The sequence below is a fragment of the Polypterus senegalus genome, chromosome 18 (assembly GCF_016835505.1).
Source record: "Polypterus senegalus isolate Bchr_013 chromosome 18, ASM1683550v1, whole genome shotgun sequence".
NCBI classification, from domain to species: Eukaryota; Metazoa; Chordata; class Cladistia; order Polypteriformes; family Polypteridae; genus Polypterus; species Polypterus senegalus.
The window spans coordinates 10,149,873-10,169,948 of record NC_053171.1 but is presented as its reverse complement, the minus strand read 5'-3'; the positions used below and the strand labels follow the sequence as shown (position 1 = coordinate 10,169,948).

General features: G+C 36.5%; 1 protein-coding gene across 4 annotated transcripts in view; it reads right to left on the bottom strand.

Annotated features, from left to right (window-relative positions):
- LOC120519015 (Fc receptor-like protein 5) overlaps nucleotides 1-20,076 on the bottom strand; it is a 179,476-nt gene that overhangs the window by 10,347 nt on the left and 149,053 nt on the right. For all 4 annotated transcript variants that reach the window (XM_039742091.1, XM_039742093.1, XM_039742095.1 and 1 more), the window contains 5 exons: nucleotides 9,862-10,134; nucleotides 6,674-6,766; nucleotides 6,360-6,390; nucleotides 5,084-5,157; nucleotides 1,125-1,172 (listed from right to left, as the gene is read on the bottom strand). In XM_039742091.1, the coding sequence (XP_039598025.1) occupies nucleotides 1,125-1,172; nucleotides 5,084-5,157; nucleotides 6,360-6,390; nucleotides 6,674-6,766; nucleotides 9,862-10,134 (519 nt within the window). The remainder of the gene's footprint in view (nucleotides 1-1,124; nucleotides 1,173-5,083; nucleotides 5,158-6,359; nucleotides 6,391-6,673; nucleotides 6,767-9,861; nucleotides 10,135-20,076) is intronic.

Sequence of the window (20,076 nt, the reverse complement as noted above, 5' to 3'; positions counted from 1 at the left end):
TTTCTGAAATCAGTAAACCACAAGTGAGTCTGTCCACTTCAGACGTGTGTTGTGCTCTTCAGTTACCTGTGCAGGGACTTGTAACAGGCACCCACAAGAGAAAAGACAAAGTGCAGTGATGCAGTTGATAGTTCACATATCCCCGTCATGGACCCAAAAAAATTTGACATAGATTATTACAAACAGAAGGGCTGTCACTTCATTTAACTCCAGGCAGATATACTGTAAAGATGTGCCATTTTGGATGTGCCGAAGGCTGACGCATGTGGCCTTACAAGAAAAATATGTATTATGCTCTAAAATGACAAGTTGGAAAGAAAGTGGAAAGCAAACACAATTTATTCACATAAATATTGTGAAAAAGCTATGGTAACATTGTGTCTACCTTTTACTGCCCTACTGTATTTTGTGTTTTTTTCTAAATTTAGAAGCACCAATAATTATAGGCTAGTTAGATTTGCTAAAACATAATCTGCTGGATTCTGTACACACAAATAATAATTAAAATTTTAGCAAGTCTATTACAATAAAAACCTTCCATTTTACTCAACAAATGACTTTGGTTAATTTGTTTGACTCACCAGGCTCATTTGTTTTGAAGGCAAAGTGTTGCAAGAGAGGAGAGGCTGAGTTCTTCTTTGCCAACCATTTACACATCTTTGTTTTTCTATATTAAAAAAGGTTTTCACATGCAATATATGTACAGTTTATATTAACAATGAGGACATTCCATAGCCAAATTAAAAATTACAGGAATTGCAGAAAAGCAATTTTGATTTAATCAATGAAAATGGTGATTCAGCCTTGCAAACCATTATCCCCAATCTATCAATGATTTTTCAGAAGACAAAGATTGACCTGTACAGTAAGTACTGTTAATTGTTTTCTACCTTTTCTATTTTTGAATTTATATGTACAGTTATTAGGATTAGACTACAAACAGACTACAGCAATGATGGAAAAGGCTCAGCATGCTGAAGTTTCCATAGCTGAATTAATAAGCAAAATATAAATCTTGATGGTATTTTAATTTTAGCTTTCAATTCAGCAGGGCTAATGTGCAACAGGCACTTCTGTGTCAGGCAAAAGATCTGTAAGGAGGAGAAAATCATGTGGACACTCACCTTTTTTCTTGCCCTTGGGTGGATTCACCAGCTCAGAGTACAGCACTTCTGTAGAACATACAGAAAGATGAGGTTACAGTTTATTTTATTTAAATGTCTATTTTCATATTCTACATCTAATAAGAGAAGGGTTGTGGTATAAATTAGAATTCTAAGTTATTTAAAATAAATTATCAATATTTAAATTAGTCAATGCATCCAGTGCTGGTATCCCCAGCTGCTACCAGAAAAGTGAAATGTTATTTACTTCTTAGAATAAAGATTGTGGTGCTCAATTTCAAGTCAGGTAAGTCTGGTAGATTTTTTTGTCATATCATCTATACATATTATATAGTGGTACAAAATTTTATTTCCCAGTGCAAAAATTAGATTATACTAGGGTGGTAATTTTGTATGCAGGAATATAATACAAGGAGCAACATCTATATGTATATTTCAACATCATATTGACAAATAACAAAAATTTGGCAATTACATGTAATGAATAATGTACAATGGGGACGGCATGGTGGTGCAGCGGTAGCGCTGCTGCCTCGCAGATAGGAGACTCGGGTTCGCTTCCCAGGTTCTCCCTGTGTGGAGTTTGCATGGTCTCCCCGTGTCTGTGTGGGTTTCCTCCAGGTACTCCGGTTTCCTCCCAAAGTCCACAGACATGCAGGTTAAATTGTGCTTGGTGTGTGGGTGTGCACCCTGCGGTGGGCTGGCGCCCAGAGTTTGTTTCCTGTCTTGCGCCCTGTGTTGGCTGGGACTGGCTCCAGCAGACCCCTGCGACCCTGCAGTTAGGATATAGCAGGTTGGATAATGGATGGATGGATATACAATAGTCAAGGATTGTAACATTAAAGTATTATAGTCCAGGAGCATTGTCATCATGATAATGATGATTATCATTATGAACCAAAGTTACTATAAAGCATTGTAAGGGCCAGCCCGGAGGTCCAAAAGACAGAAGGATGGTGGAAGGCAGCTTCTTTAGGGCACTGCCCCCCCACCGCCCCAGAACACTAGATGGCAGCTCACTGGATAGCAGTGGTCCCCCGGATTCCCACAGGGCACCATGGAACGTGGATTTCTATATCTCTGTTTTTAGATACTGTGGGTGCCACTAGAAGGTCCTGTGACATGGAGGAGCAGTATGGCATGAGGTTTCCACCTAACCTGGAAGTACTTGCAGATCACGTGGACGGAACAGCAGAAGCACTTCTGGTTGGTTATTATAAGAGGCCAGAGTTGGGTGGAAGGTGGATGTAGATTTCTGGGAGGAGCAGAGGAGAAAGAGACAGAGAGAGAAGAATAACTGTGTACTGTGCCAATTATTTACTTGTGGCTCTGGTGGTGGGAAACCCTTTGTGAAGAGTTTTCCACAAAGTAAATAAGGTCATGATGTTTTTGTTGGCTCCTCTCTAGATTATAGTGAGGATCAGAGATGGAAGACTTGCCCTCTTCAGCTGGTGCGGGAAACAGAGTTACTTCTGTGCCTTTTTGGTCAAAAAAGAGTTGTTAATAGAGCGTGTTAGGTCTTCTGCCAGGTGCACACCAAGGAACTGAGTGCTCCCACTCTCTCTATCACAGAGCTCTCAATGTGAAGTGGGCACTTCCTTCAAGTTATCATTAATAGAAATGTAAACAGCAACAATAGTAACAGTGTTGAATTCAACCATATCTCTGTAACACTGTAGACACAACAGTATCGCATCTTATTCACCATCTTGGGTGGACGCTAATCTTTTTCTTGTACCATCAAAACGTCTTGAGAAAAGGACCATGTATTTAACATTGTAAAAAATTACTGTACAAAAATTGCACCAAAATGGAAGATAATTAGGGATATATCAAAAAAGAGCATGACAGAGAGATACAGAAATGCAGCCCATATCTTCAGTCTATTTAGGGAAACGGTGGGGCAAAAGACCTTTTATTTGGTATCTGAACAATAATATGAAAGAGATAGAAGGTTTGAAGGACATGAGTACAGTGGGCAAAGCCAGTTTGCAGTCAGTCCAAAAATGCCACCTGAAGTGCTGTCTTACAAATAATGGGGGCATAGGAACACTAAAGTACACTTCAGACTAGCACAGCTGGAATTTTGTAGAACATTATGAATCTTGGAATTAATTATTTATTTTCTTCTGGAAGTAATTTGTGATGGGCTTCAAATGCTGCATCTGCTCAGATTCCAGTTGATGTAGAGTGTAGAACAGAGTGAGACAAAAACTCCATTTTGATGAAGATATGAGAGGTCAGAAAAGAAAGATAGAACCAGGCAGATGGGAGGTTAGAGAGAGTGAATTGTGGTGGGATTATAAAGTGAAGAAATGGGGCAACCACTTCCTTAACAGACAGAGAGTTCATGGTAGAGGGACATTTTTTTGTTCCTCAATTGAGAATCTGAGCCAATCAAAAGTTTTTTCACAAGGAAGTGGACACTGAAGTGATTGTAATCAATTGCATTGCATCAATAATTCCTACAACTTCAGATAGTATGGCCACTATTAACCATCAGTATGGTTGTCCATAACTGTTGACCAAGTGAGAAGACAACTGATGAGGTTACACCCAGTAAGAGCTGTGAAATTACATGTAGTCATTCCTTGAGTTTTTAAGACCTGTGATGACCAAGTTTGTGGTATCCTCTTTTACTTGTTCAGTCTGTCACTAAGGCTCCGAAAGTGCCATTGCTGTGGAAAACATCCTGCATTGTTCCATTTCCAAAGACAGCAGGCATCTCTTCACCTAATAACTTCAGACCAGTGGCTCTTACGTCTAAAATCATGAAGACCTTTGAGAGACTGGTCCTGGACTATAAGTCTTCTTATGAAAGGGACATACTACAGTTTGCTTATCAGACAAAGATTGGAGGGGAAGTTGCAATTATTTACCTGTTCCACCAGGATTACGTCTATTTGGACAAAATGGGCAGCAATGACAGTATGATATGTTTTAAATTCTCTAGTGCCTTCAATACCATCCAAACCGTGCCCAGTTGCTATTCAGGGACTGGATGCAGAGGTGATGTATTTCTATAATACTTGGGCATCCACATAAATGACAGGCTGAACTGGTCTTGTAACATAAAGGAACTATAATAGAAAAGGCTTAGCAGTCTCTTTTTTTCCTTAGGAGACTATGCTCCTTTCATGTTGGTAGTGATATCCTTCACATGTTCACCTCTGTGAAGGCCATTGCAATTTTCTACAGTGTGGTGTGGTGGGCTGGTAACATCACTTTAAGAGAAGTCCATCTAATAAACTAAATAAAACATTGAACTCAGTTAAGGAACACATTCTGGACACTTTGCATGTAGTAGAGGAAAAGAAAATTTAAACAAAACTGGGTGCCATTATGAATAATGCTGCACATTCTCTGTCTGACACACTAACATTGAGGACATTAAGCCAAAAAATCATTCAGCCAGAGTGTATTAAGAAATGCTAGTAGGGCTCCTTTACACCAACAGCAATATGTTTTTTAATCCTTTACTGTGACTGTGGCTGCTCTTTTTGTCTTTAGCCAAGTGAATTTTCTTTCTATTTAGTCATTCTTGTGTGTTTTTCTTTGTTATAATATTTATGTACTATTTTTATTTATTGAGCTTCTGTAAAAAGCCAAATTTTACCCTTGGGATAAATAAACTTCTCTTCTAATCTAATCTAAAACAATCTAATCTAATCTAATCATACTCTTTATACAGTTGTGTTTGCAAGCATATACACATAAAACTCTATAGAAGATGGGTAGCAGCCAGAAGGCCTAGCATAGATCTGTGATTGATGTGTTACAAAGGAACATTGTTAGTTAACTGGAGTTTTTGCTTTCTGCTCCTCCAGTGATAATGGATCATAGCTTTTGTTATGTTGAATGTATGCTAGCAGGACTTGTTTACATTATTTTGTTTTATTCACTTTTGTATTATTTACCTGCTTGATGATTTATATATAAAGATAAACTGATTCTCTCACCTCCTGTATTCAATGTATCCATCTGAACAGCACCCCCAATAGGGGTATTGGTATCTGCTACTTTCTTGTGTGTTCTGCAAGAAACACAAAATAAAAAACAGAATGTTGATTTAAGGCGCAACATCTTCATAATACATTAAGGATGGTGTGTTATGAATTTTTTTTTTGTATTATTTGGTCCAATGACCAATCTATCAAGAAAGAATCAAAATGAGACCCCCATTTAGGAAAGATGCAAACACAAAGAATTTTGTGTTTAGAGAGAAGTTGAAAATACTTTCCTTATTTAAAATAAAGAGCACAATTGGACATTGAACATTCTTAATCCCATTTCTTTCAAATCATAGTCATGGGTGGTCAGATGCTGATACCGGCATCACTGATGCAGTTAACACTAAATATGATTTGAGAGTCAGGCAGGTCAACTCATATTCTCAAATTAAATTGGAAACAAACAACATAAACTCATTTACTAAGCAATCATATGGATATTTTTATTCATAAACCATCTCACATTCATATATTCATATAAATGTTATCTTGTATTTCAGTGAAATTCCATATCTAACCATGAATTTGCTTAAACCTATTTTGACTGGTGAGAAAGTGGCCTGTATGCACTGCTACAGGGCTGCACACCTAAAGGCTGCACCACAATGCTGTTCAGAATATGCTTTAATTAACCATTTTAATGATTAGATCTAGCCTGGTATGAAAAATAAAAGTTAATTTGACATGTCACTGAGGCTTGTGTGGAACTCTATCAGCAGTCTACAAAGATTTTTTTTTTATTTTACCCTACTTTCCAAAGAGGTAAGATAAAAAAGGAGCATCAAATATAGACTAACTGTAGCAAAATGAAAATCTATAAAACAATAGATGGGAAAATCGACTGACTAAATATGTGAAAATGAATTGCAGAACATACTAAAGGAAAACAGCAGCGCTACCAAGGCGTTCTTACTCATTACCCAATGAGTTTCAACACATACATGTAAAAAAAAGAACACTGAGAGGTGTATACTACTAATCATTTATAGTGAGCGTATTTATGAGGATTTTCTTATAACAAAGTAGACATAAAGTCCTGAATCAAAATGTTTACATTGCTAATGTTTCACCTCTGTAAAAGTTATATTTAAAGATAAGCTTTAGTAGTCTCAGTAATTTATAGCTATAAAGAAAAGAAAAAATCTTTCCATATTTGGTTGGGTAGAATTAATGCACTGGCCTCTTTTAATATAAATTTCTACTTGCAGACATTAGGAAGACTCACCTGGCACTCTTACTCCCGCTGCATGGCAAACCTACAGTAAAAAAAAGTAAACCTTTAAAAATATTTCTATTTTCATTAGTACCAATAATGATCATCATCACATGTTCATTTCGTGCAAGAAACTCCCTTTCAACCGATTTACTAAAATTCTCTTTTCCCTCTGTTTTCCCAGGTGTTCTTACCCTCCAAACACTTTTTCACTGACACATTTTGCACCATTTTTTCAGTCTTTCTTGCACTTGCTGTGAAAAGGAAATACTAAAATACAAACAGTGACCGTCAGTTAAATATGAGAATAAATACTGTCCACTCACCCCGAGTCCTGTGGTATACAATGAGGAATGGCAGAAGTATCAGTAAAAACAGACCAAGTCCACCAGCGACTAATATAACTGGGAGACGGATCTCTGGAGAGAAAGAAAAGACACCTGATTACCATGACAAGAATCATATGTTTTATATATAGTATATTATCTGGCTGATAGATTTATTCATGGCAGTTTCTCAGGTTACTAAGGCATTTCCTCAAATTCTCAATTATGTGCAGTTTAGGTTAAACGATAATTGCAAAATGTCCCTGTATTAGCGTAAATGTATGCATAAGTAGTTGTGCAATGGACAGGTGCCCTGTGCTTAAATTTTGTTAAATGCTATCTGCTTTCACACCAAGTCACTCAATGTAATGATGAACTTCACCTAAGTGACTTACTTGCTTTACATTAATCAAAGAGGACAAAATCCTTTTTACTCTGCAAGGTCCTCCTCATTCAAAAGATAGATTTAAAATGAAGGCAAAAAAGCTTTCTAAGAAAGTTAACAATGTGAGAAGGAAACATACAAAACTATCGTAAATACCATGAACTTCCTTTTAAAGCTCAGTGCATTATTGCACAGAAGTGGAAAAAGTAAACTACAATACAAGGTCACTTCTTATGGAATCTACAAGACCAACTGGGAAGTCACTGGCTGATTATCAATCTGGAAAATATTCCACAAAATGGGCAATAATAGAAGAAGGGTCAGGAGGAAAGACCACCTGAAAAACTGCATAATGTCACTTCTAGGACACTGCAGATATGTGGTAGAAAGTCCCATGTCTGATGGGACCCAAGTGAACCTTTTTTGTCTGAATATCACACAATAAGAAGATGTTTCCAAAAATTCGAGAAATCTGAAAAACCTGCCATTGCTTTTCTCTGTAACTTTTTCAGTAGTGAGGCACAAGAATGCTGTCCAAAATAATGTGACTAGAAAGTTCAAATTTGCTATTTTTAAGCTTTAAGAATGTAATATGCTTATTTTGGGAGGCACGGTGGTGCAGTAGTAGCGCTGCTGCCTCGTAGTGAGGAGACCTTGGTACGCTTCCTGGGTCCTCCCTGTTTGGAGTTTGCATGTTCTCCCCGTGTCTGCGTGGCTTTCCTCCGGGTGCTCCGGTTTCCTCCGATAGTCCAAAGACATGCAGGTTAGGTGCACTAGCAATCCTAAATTGTCCCTAGTGTGTGCTTGGTGTGTGGATGTGTGTGTGTGTGCCCTTCAGTGAGCTGGCGCCCTGCCCGGGGTTTGTTCCTGCCTTGCGCCTTGTACTGGCTGGGATTGGCTCCATCAGACCCCCATGACCTTGTGTTAGGATATAGCGGGTTGGACAATGACTGACTAACTGACTATGCTTATTTCTTTCAATGTCAGAAACATTCTTGCATTATGTGGTAAACATACTGTGTGTACCTCAATATACATATAGAAATTAAAGAGAGTCCATCATGCAGCTAACACACAAACACACATACACCCCAACCACACACTAGCGGCAATTTAGTATCGCCAACCCATCTAGCCTCATGTTTTTGGTGTGCAGAAGGAAACTGGAGCACAGAGAGGAAACCCACACAGGCATGGGGAGAGTATGTAAACTCTATGCAGGGAGGTCATGGGACATGAACCTAGGACTCCTTACAGCGAGGCAACAGTGCCACCCCTTATATGCTAACTGTTATTTAAATAACTGGATAATTGAAAATATTAATTGAGTTATGTTTACTGAATGTTCTATGTATTTGTGTTGTTTTTGGAAAATGAATCATTGTATTATGTAAAAATATATTTATTTTGTTACAAGGCCTTCAACCTGAAATTTGTTTCAGGGGTGCTGTACAATGGCTGACCTTACACTGTGACCTCCAAAGGTCACGAGAAAAGGCAATTTCCCATTGGGGATTAACAAATAAAAAAAACTTTCATACCTTAATGGACACAGTTTTGCAGTATCATTAAATGTGCAGTGTACATTCAAATAAAACTGCACAAGTACACACAGCCCTTTTTATGGCAGTAATAATAATGTGGAATACTCACAATTGTATAACATTCAATAATTAGATACTTAATCTGATCACATCACAATTTTGTGGAGGGAAAGCATTAATTTAAATAGAGTTGATCTAGCATGCTGATGAAGACAACCTAATTATTCCCTGTTATTTATTCTGCTGTAATTGGCAATATTTATTGGATGAATTACTTTTATTGTCAGAAGCAAATCATCAAAGGTTGAAAGTTGAGGAGTGCTTACAAACTAATTGCATAGTATTTTAAAATATAACAATATAAAAAGGTTTTGGGCTAGAAAATAGATTTTATCAGTAGCACGTAAAGTATACATTTTATTTGTGCTTGTATAAAAATGTCAACATATTTTATTAAATTAATACATTTTAGATATTGTATTAATATAATTAAAGATTTATATAATTTTGAAATGTATTTTACATATATTGTTATATTTTTTTAATTCAATTTGGCATTTTGTATGCCAAATATTAGTAACTGAGAGATACTTTATCTTCCATATTAAAGATCAAAGTGTAAAATATGGATAGATAAAACACTAAAAACCCAATAACAACCTCGTACAGCTTCCTAAGAAATGTAGTCCTTTTAGTATAAATTGGAGTTTTCTTTGTGCATCACTTCTTGGGAATCATCTAAAATCATCATTTAACACAAATGTACTTAATTTTCACTATAGGATAAAACATGATTTTACAACCACAACTTATAAATGGATCAAAATTATATTTGTGTTTAAGTATTAACAGCCAATGTTTAATTCAGTAAAAAAATGCTTTACTTCAGTATTTAATGTATAAAGAAACCTTGGCTAAAGAAGAGTACTAAAAGAATACACAAGATATGGAGTCCTAGAAGATATGTCTGATAAAGTGGAAAAAAAGCTACCAATTCTTGTTTGAAAGAATTACACAAAAATAAAATTACATATACTATTAAACAGTAGTTAAATGATTACATTTAGCACAAATCAGCATACATTATTACAGGCTAAAAACCATAATAAAAGCAACATCAGTTTAGATTATTAGATGAAGTGGAGAAAGACACTAGAAATGCTAATTTAATTTTTGTTTATGATTTAACAATACGAAAATCAAACTGAATGCAGTTGTTTTATATCTCCACATACTTATCTGGAATTATTTCTGCCTACCTTGTACTTTAATCTCTATCTCATTGCTGTAGGTTTTTCCTCCTCCTGCTGATTCTACACCACACTTGTAGCTTCCAGTGTGGCTTTCATTAAACTGATTAATAGTTAATACTTTAGAGTCACTGCTGCTCTTAATAGTCTCATTATTTCTTAAAAAGATGAAGGTGAGTGTAGAGTGAAAGATTTTGTTCCCACTGTGTGTGCAAATCAGGTTGAGGGAGTTTCCTATCTTCACATAACTGCTAGGAGATGCAGACAAAGTCACCCATATACCTGAAAAGAGAACATAAAGAGGTTTATAATGTGTGTGGCAGGAGAAGACCAAAGGGCAGATCAACTTATGCTGGTCATTAGTCATTCAAGTCTGGTTTTTAAGTGTTTAAATGAAGTGGTGATCAAATGAGGGGACAAAGGTCAAATTAAAAACTCAGAGACCCTTTGCTTTCTTGTGCTCATTCTGAAACTTTCAGCAGTGAACTTACAGTACCAATGAAATACTGTATACTGTAAATAGTGGTTAGATCCTGAAGACTGAGATCCTTTGCCTGGTCACAGTGCTATTAATTTTGACTAGCGGCCCTAAACTGCCTTGTTATATGTATTTCAGGATGTTCTGTGACTAACTTGCATGCCATCCCTGGTTTAATTCATGCCTTGTGTTTAATGCTGCCAAGATAGACGTTGGCCTACAGATCTCTAAAACTGAATTGAAAGGGTTCAGTGAGTGAAATATGTACAAAAACAGTTCAAAAAGTTATTTTTTACACTGTGTAGACCAAGAGTTCCCAAAGTGGTCAATATCGACCCCCTGGGGTCGATTTGAATATTCTAGGAGTCGATAGTTTCAATAAAAAAATTTGGGGGTCGATGACAGCAAAAATAGACCCCCTTACTACTGCAATTTGTTTGCTACTTCAAAATATCTATGATTCCAATTACCTAATTAAGAAGTAAAATAATTAAAAAAAAACACTTTTTTGATAAAAACACACTACATACCAAGCTTGCGAACGAAAAGGTAAAATGTGTCATTAAAAGAGTCACATGTAAGAATGCATAAAAATACATGTAGCACAAACATGTCTGTGCATTGTCTTATTGAACGCAGCAAAGCAAGTGTGGACATGAAAAACTGTTGCATGTCTGCACTTGCTCGCGGTGGGACAAAACAACGGATATTCAATATTAGCAGAATCTATCAGTCTTGTAGGGTCATGCTTTCATAAAACACTATAAATTGGTTTGTTTGATGTGACGTACTTATTTGTGATTTGAACTTTGAATATAATTATTTATTGAGGAGCAGTACTACGAAAAAGAAAATCAGAGGACACAGTTTATTTATTCGAGTTTGAACAAAAATCTTCTGTTTCAAGTAAGTACATACTTTATTGTTTGATTTTTTTTTATCACAGGGGCTGTCAAAATTGTTTGCTAATAAAAGTTTTTATTTCTTCAAATAATAATATGACTGAACCAAAAAAGAAATGCAGACAGTACAGCTTGGACTATTTGTACTTATTTTGAATTTACATATTTATTTCATAAATGTCAAAAATGTAAAAAAACCCTGCTCGTATTTTTTTGCTTTAATTTTCATTAGTGCAGGTTTCAATGTTAAATGTTGCAGAAGATAATGCCATATTCCGTATTCCTTTTATCTTTTTCAGTCATTAATTACAAGTGATTAAAATGAAAAGTTTGATATGTAGTGAAATATTTAATATCGAGTACTGTACAAATTTATTCATTTGAGTAAGTAAAGTAAATGACTAGGGGGTCGACTGTTTTAAAAGTTTTGGTAAAAGGGTCTGCGGCCGAAAAAAGTTTGGGAACTCTTGGTGTAGACCATGATGCAACATGCTATATTTTGAAAAACAGGCAGTCTATACTTATCATTTTATTCTCTAAAACAAATGTCTTTGTGGTACACTGTCTATAGTTATACTGTTGAGCCTCATTTAGAAACAAGATAAAGAATCAATTTTTGTCAAAATACATATATGTTTTGGAGTTCATATAGTTTTATTAGTATGCAAGTGTATTTACCCCAATTCTTAGGTTTTAACTGGTAAACAAATACAGGAAAATAAATCAAACCCATTTTTTCATGTATTTGGGTATGTATTCTTGGGATTAATAAAGTATCTATCTATCTATCTATTCACCTTCTGTGAATTAATCTGCTCACAGATTAATGTTTCAGTGTGAGAACACATCAAAATGTCTACAGCTGCAATTACATGAACTGGGAATTCAATATAAATCAGTACAGATTTGTAATGCAGAATCTGAAGTCCTTGAATTTGAAGAAGAATGAGCTAAAATATGCAGTGGCTGAAGGTTACAAGTTAGAATTAAAAATGCAGAAACTGAGCAGTGAAAAGGGTGTCTTGAAATGTGAGACTGATTTATGAATTAAGGCGAAAATAAGTATTCAGTAAAGAATACTTTGAAAAAGCACATAGTTGTGCGCAGCAATGGGAAAACAAATGTGCTGCAGTAGTTCTTCATACGGGACAAACTTCAAAGACGAAAACAACAGAAAACACACACTGGCACTAAAAACCAACCCAATAAATGATGCATTTTTTCCTTTTGATCATAATATATGGAATAGAAACAAAAGAAGAAAACTTATATGCAGATCAAAAACAACATATTTTATGGGTGTATAAATTAATCCCACCGTTTTTACCACATTTAAAGTTCCTTTAACACTGGTAATGTTTCCAAGTGGTACTCAATTTGCATGGTGCTCTGCTCTGTTATGTAGAGTCCTTACAGCTTGCAAAACCCCTTGTCATTAACTTTCTTACTGTTGTGGAAGATGACCAGGGACCTTGCCCCACCGGGATGCTTGGAGCAGGGAAGGACCGGGAGAGGGGCAATATTTCACCTGGGTGCAAGAGGGCAGCCCCCCTGATTTCCATCAAGGACCACGGATACGTAGCTGGGAAGCGCAACCCTGTGGGGGTCCGTGGCCAACCCCAGGGAGCACCTGGATGGTTCCCGAGCCCTTGAGGACAGCACTTCCACCACACCAGGAAGTGCTGCCGCTCCAGGAACGGTGTACGCCTGGAGTGCTTCCGGGTGAAAGGGCAACACTTCCACCACACCAGGAAGTGCTGCCGGAAGACCATCTCATAGCACCTGGAGCACATCCGGGGCATTATAAAAGGGGCCACCTCAGTCCATTCAAGAAGCTGGAGTCGGGAGGAGGAAGACGGAGCTTGCAAGAGAGGAGTGGAGGCAACCGAAGAGAGGAAAGGGACTGAATAGTCGTCTGTGAGTTGGTGGAACCTGTATTGTACATAGTGTAAATAAAAACGTGTGATTTGGACATTGGTGTCGTGTCTGTCTGTGGCCAGGCTATCTTTTACACTGTACACAGACATTCATATATTATAAACTAAGCTACAGCATAAATATGGTTGTAAGTACATTGAAAAAATTATTTACTTTTCATTTTCTTTTTTCCTGGACATTTTTAAAGAATCTAAGATTCAGTCTCTTGCTTGCACATATATCTTACCTTTCAGACTTTTTTTTCTTATGTTATTAAGTTTCTTCTTTTCATTTTGGTCAGCACTCATTTTTATCAAACTGACCTGTTTAGGATTTTATTTCCTTTATACAGTGTTGCTGTCCTCCTCATTTACTTCAACAAGGGCTGAACAGATGTTTTAGAGCTATGAACAATGATGGTGTCTTTTGGGTTGACCTGAATTTGAGGCATCTTGTTATTTTCTTAGACATGGGTTCAAATATGCATTATATTTTTCAAGATTTCCTGCAGTCTTTTTCATCTGCTGCCCCACCACATCTTGCACATGCTACCTCTGTGCTATTTTTATGTTTCTTGTTTTTGTCCTCCTGGCCATTGGACCGTACTTTATTCTTTGTTATTTAATATTGCCTAATCTTATTTTTAGTTTTATATTTTCATTTTTTATAAACTTTTCTTTCTTCATCTTGTAAAGCATCATTTGTATTAAAATGTACTATTTAATTAAATGTTGTTGTTTTATGGACATTCCCAACACCAAGACCGCCCCAATGTTTTTTTTTTTGCTGACACTTTTACTCTGTTCTCCAAATTCATTATAAAACAGTTGACTTCAACAGACCTCCCAAACCTCAGACACAACGATACCGGCATCAGTCCCAGGTTCAAATAAGACTTTTATTGTATAAAAATACCTTTCACAGGTTTTCTTTCAAAATCAAACTCAAAGTTGCAGTTTAAATACCTTTATTTTTCTTCTAGTCCTCCTGTACTTCTCTCCAGCAAGTATTGCTCACCTCCATTGTCCACCTCCTCCAAGCTCTGACGCCCCCGGGCATGATGGAGCAGTCCTTTTCAACCCAAACCCAGGAGTACATCTGGTGCAACAAGATTATCACCTGGAAGCGATTCCCGGTTAGGCGGAACCTATCCATGACAGGGGAGTCTTCCCACAGTGCCTTCCTCTAGTAGAACTCGAAGACCCGAACAGGGCTACCCAACAAAACTACAACTTCCACGCAGCTCTGTGAGTGTCCAAATGGGAACTATGCCAGAGAGATACTGCCAAACAGCATTCTGAGGGAACAAATGTCACCAGGAGGCAGTCTCCATTTGTCCTTCTGTTATAATGGCCACCTAACCAGCAAAAGTACCACTAACTAACCCATACAGAATGCCTGTCCACCATTATCCTATGTTTATAAACACCTCCTGGCCAAGTAAGAAACCATCCATTCCAGCCGGAACAACAATTTGTTTCAAATTTCCAGATTTTATTACAGCTGGATATATTTTCTAAGAAATCCAGAAAATGCATCCCACCTAATTGATAATTTTATATGCTCCAGTATCTTCTAACTAGCCCAATTTAGTAGTAAACTCAACCATCTGTCAACCCTGCCCAGCCCCACTATAATGAAAAAGTTATTGACTACATCAATAAGCCTATGTAGATATTTGTGAGGCACTCTGTTTAAGTCACCTTAAAATATTGTAACAACACACACAGAAAATATATATTGTACCATATTATACACTCACCTAAAGGATTATTAGGAACACCATACTAATATGGTGTTTGACCCCCTTCAGAACTGCCTTAATTCTATGTGGCATTGATTCAACAAGGTGCTGAAAGCATTCTTTAGAAATGTTGGCCCATATTCATAGGATAGCATCTTGCAGTTGATGGAGATTTGTGGGATGCACATCCAGGGCACGAATCTCCCATTCCACCACATCCCAAAGATGCTCTATTGGGTTGAGATCTGGTGACTGTGGGGGCCATTTTAGTACAGTGAACTCATTGTCATGTTCAAGAAACCAATTTGAAATGATTCGAGCTTTGTGACATGGTGCATTATCCTGCTGGAAGTAGCCATCAGAGGATGGGTACATGGTGGTCATGAAGGGATGGACATGGTCAGAAACAAAGCTCAGGTAGCCCGTGGAATTTAAACGATGCCCAATTGGCACTAAGGGGCCTAAAGTGTGCCAAGAAAAGATCCCCCACACCATTACACCACCACCACCAGCCTGCACAGTGGTAACAAGGCATGATGGATCCATGTTCTCATTCTGTTTACGCCAAATTCTGACTCTACCATTTGAATGTCTCAACAGAAATCGAGACTCATCAGACCAGGCAACATTTTTCCAGTCTTCAACTGTCCAATTTTGGTGAGCTCATGCAAATTGTAGCCTCTTTTTCCTATTTGTAGTGGAGATGAGTGGTACCCGGTGGGGTCTTCTGCTGTTGTAGCCCATCCGCCTCAAGGTTGTGCGTGTTGTGGCTTCACAAATGCTTTGCTGCATACCTCGGTTGTAACGAGTGGTTATTTCAGTCAAAGTTGCTCTTCTATCAGCTTGAATCAGTTGGCCCATTCTCCTCTGACTTCTAGCATCAACAAGGCATTTTCGCCCACAGGACTGCCGCATACTGGATGTTTTTCCCTTTTCACACCATTCTTTGTAAACCCTAGACATGGTTGTGCATGAAAATCCCAGTAACTGAGCAGATTGTGAAATACTCAGACCGGCCCGTCTGGCACCAACAACCATGCCCCGCTCAAAATTGCTTAAATCACCTTTCTTTCCCATTCTGACATTCAGTTTGCAGTTCAGGAGATTGTCTTGACCAGGACCACACCCCTAAATGTATTGAAGCAACTGCCATGTGATTGGTTGATTAGATAATTGCATTAATGAGAAATTGAACAGGTGTTCCTAATAATCCTTTAGGTAAGTGTAGTATTGTAATTGTACTTGTAGCTACATTTGTCCAAAATTTGCAAGGTTCTGCAACTTTAGCTTACTTCATAGAACAATTCAGACAACACTGCGATGCATGTTCAAATAATTCCACAGTGCAAGTATCTTTGTTTTAAAAGTTTTAGTAAAATTCAAAGCAAAATAGTTCACACAAAAATTAAGAAAAGTTGATATTATAAAAAAGTATAAGCCATTATTTACAGAAAGTTCTTTTTAAGGCTTATTTATCTTGTTTCATTTCTGTCTCTATTTGGTCACACAGTCATAATTTCAAATGTTCATATGTTCATTAAAGGTTTAAGAAAAGATCAGGAGATGGTCAGAAAACTGTTTGCCAATATTCTATTTGTAAACTAATCTAATAGTGCAGGCGTCTAACAGTGAGACAATTTCCTAACTGGCTTAATTAACACTCCCTGTTTGTACAGGAATAGCTATGAGCATTCTATTACATACTAATTTACAGGGCATAAAAGATTATACCATAATCTGAGTACCTATGTGAAACATTTTCTTTTGAAATTAGCACTTATGTGAATTTCACATTACATTTCTAAGATTGACACTTGGGTTTTTAATTTTAATTTTATTAAAAAAAAAAAACAATACACTGTTGTACAGCCTTTAAACTCCTATTTAAACTTGCAACATCCACATCTAAAACAAAAAATGCAACAACTCAATTTGGCCTTGTAGCTATTGTTAATCATTTTTTCTCCTACTCTGCTTTGTTCCTATACACCTGTTGTTATTTCACTTTCTGTTTTCCCCAGCATATTGTTCACAACTTAAATTCTCTTTCTATCACTACACTTTCATAGTCTTTATTTTTATATTGCTCCTTAGACATCACTGAATAATGAGGTCTTTCTAGAAAAGATTACTATAGAATTCACCATTCCTTCTGTCTTGAACTGTTTCAAGTTCACAGTCTTTCTATTGTGGAACCAATCTTTGTCAATGAGAAGAACTCTGTTAAATTCTACCTGACATTAGCTCGGAGAGCCCACACTAAGCAGAGACAATCCCATAACTCCTTTTCAGCCATGCAGCTATGTTGTTAGTATGTCTACTTTTACTGTACATAAATTTCAAGGTGTACAGGTTAGTATGAAAGACTCACTGAAATCCAGTACTTTTAGATGCAATTCCAGCAACATTTCTTAAAATGTACATATTTCTAAAATAAATACAAACTGAAAACTGAATATGGCAATTAAAATGTGCAATTTACACTAATAGTAGCCTGGTCAATACTAAGGTCCCTTTACTATTCTCAACAAATACAGTGGGTCATCGCTTACTTTTCATCCTCTGCAACAACTAGATACTGTAATGTCATCACAAGGAGGCAGACATGTTTTAAGTTTTGTCACCAAATGATAGACTTAACCAAGCCAAACTTTGATACTAAGAATTTCATCCTATTTTGGCGTACCAAAATTCTAACCAAAAATAAAAATTAAGTTCTGAAGTATATGGTCTAATAACAGAATATCCAAAGGCAATCACAAACCCATTAACAGAGCTTTGTTTAGAATTATACACAATCTCAGATGAAGTTACACATCGCACACCTCTGGCCATCCAGCCATTTGGGTATAGCAACATTATAGCAACATTGACATGATGGTGACGTCCATAGTGTATTGCAGTGAAGTATTATAAACATGAAACAAACAAAAAACAGTATATAGTGCTTGTAAAACTTTTTCACTCCCTTTAGATGTTTTTACATTTTATTGTTAGGTTGAATCACAGTAAGTTTAATTTGGGGGTCAAGTGTAGATCAAGTAACTAAGCGACCAATTCAAAAGCAAAAGTAAAATAAACATAATGCTGTCTAAAATGTGTATGGTTAGTGTCCAGCTAGTAGACAGATGGAAATTGACCCAATCAGTAGTATTGTTGCTTTAGAAATTACTAAAGATGCGATAAAGAATGAACTGATTCAGAAAATAAGGGTAGCAAAAAGAACTTAACTATGCTCTTTAGTACCCAAGGGGAACTGAAGAGGGAAACCCCACTAAATCTTTACAGGTATTCTTCAGCAGAATTTTAGGCAAGCCATTTAGGAAAACCCAGCAATCAACAGAGAAAATCTCCTACTTGGCAAATGCTTTCTACCATCTTTCATTGTTAAGTTTCTGAAATTTAAAAGTAAAGGAAATTTGCTTGTATTATATATTAGCAATGGCTCAAGAAAATGTGACACCAATTAGAAAATGAAATGGGGTCTTGGGAAAATTCAAAGCATAATTTTAAACAAATAGGAGTAACAATATAAGAAAACTGCGGTGGGCTGGCACCCTGCCCAGGGTTTGTTTCCTGCCTTGCGCCCTGTGTTGGCTGGAATTGGCTCCAGCAGACCCCTGTGACCCTGTAGTTAGGATATAGCAGGTTGGATAATGGATGGGTGGAATATAAGAAAAGAAATAAATGAAATCCTTAATATTTTAATTCCTTGGATTAATAATCATTATTTGGGTAGGAAGAAAAACTAATATATTAAAAAAATTACAAGATTTACATATCCTAACAATTTTAGCATTGAAGCTGTAGAAGATTTTCTTATATGTCAGGAAAAGCTATTTTTTATTGAGTTATTATTACTGTAGCTCACCATAAATACACTGTTGGGGAAAAAGTTTATTTCTATTGTGCCTTGTTGTGTGGACTGGGGCACTAAATTGTTGGATGCTAGCTCTATTTGGTGATAGCAAGATGAAATGATATAAGGCAGAAGTGGTGAGAAGAGCTTTTCTAATTTTTCATTTGTACTTATGTAGTTAATTTAAGGTATCAGTGGTTGCAGGGTTTGGCATGTGAAAATCTTCAGCAGTCAGACACAAACAAGATTCACCTGGGGAACTCGAAACACATCTGAAATGATTGACAAATAGCTATGTTATAAAGAACAAGTAAAATAGAAAAAAGGAAATTATTATAGTCAAATGTCTCAAATACAAATGATTAGCATGTTAGATGTATTTTTCTCTTGTTTTGGGATTTTTGTATGTATACTTTTATTTGTAAAGTCAGTTTCATAGTATGATCGATAATTTAAAAGCTGATATTCACTACTGTTGCATTTTATTTACTGAGGTCATGTTAAGTTTGGTAATGTGATTACAATCATCGCATCTCTGACTTCACAAAACATTACAATATAAATTGGGGATAGTCTATCACTTTATCTTTTGGTGGATAGTATGTCAGTGCAATCTTTAGTTGGGATTACTTTCTTATTCAAATAATATGATTTATATTTTGCTTAAAACCTGTTTCTGGGTTTGCTTTTGTTTTGTCCCCTGGCTTTGGTCACTCAGTTCTGATTTTCTTCCTGGGTTTGACACTTTGCTACTCATTTTGACCATATCTTTCGGATTTCTCTTCATCTCTTGGGCATTATGCTTACAGTAATTCTAGGGCATAATATGTTCATTAATGTCAGATATAATCTTTTTACAAGAGATCTGTTTAAATTTTAAATACCAATCAAAGTTAAAGTGAGGAGATTTGAACTAATATAACTCAAAGTAATTCTGTCTTAAAACCAAAACTAATTTTAGTTTACAATTATGCACTTAATTGCGGTATAAGAAATGTACAGGTACGAAAATGTTTATTCCCTTGTTAATCCCCAATGTTTGCCATCACAAAATTATTAGAAACTGAATTAATATTTCCCAAAGTATCATAAACAGTCAGAATTCTGGAGGTTTCCCCACTCATATTCTAAGCACTATTCTTATCTTTCATCCTAGTGCACTACTTCACCTTTCAGACAAACTCCTACATTGACTCCTACAAAGTGTAGGGTAGAGACCAGGGGCCTCATGCATAACGCTGTGCGTAGAATTCGCACTATAACATGACGTAAGCACAAAAGTGGAAATGTACTTACGCACAAAAAAATCCAGATGCATAAATCT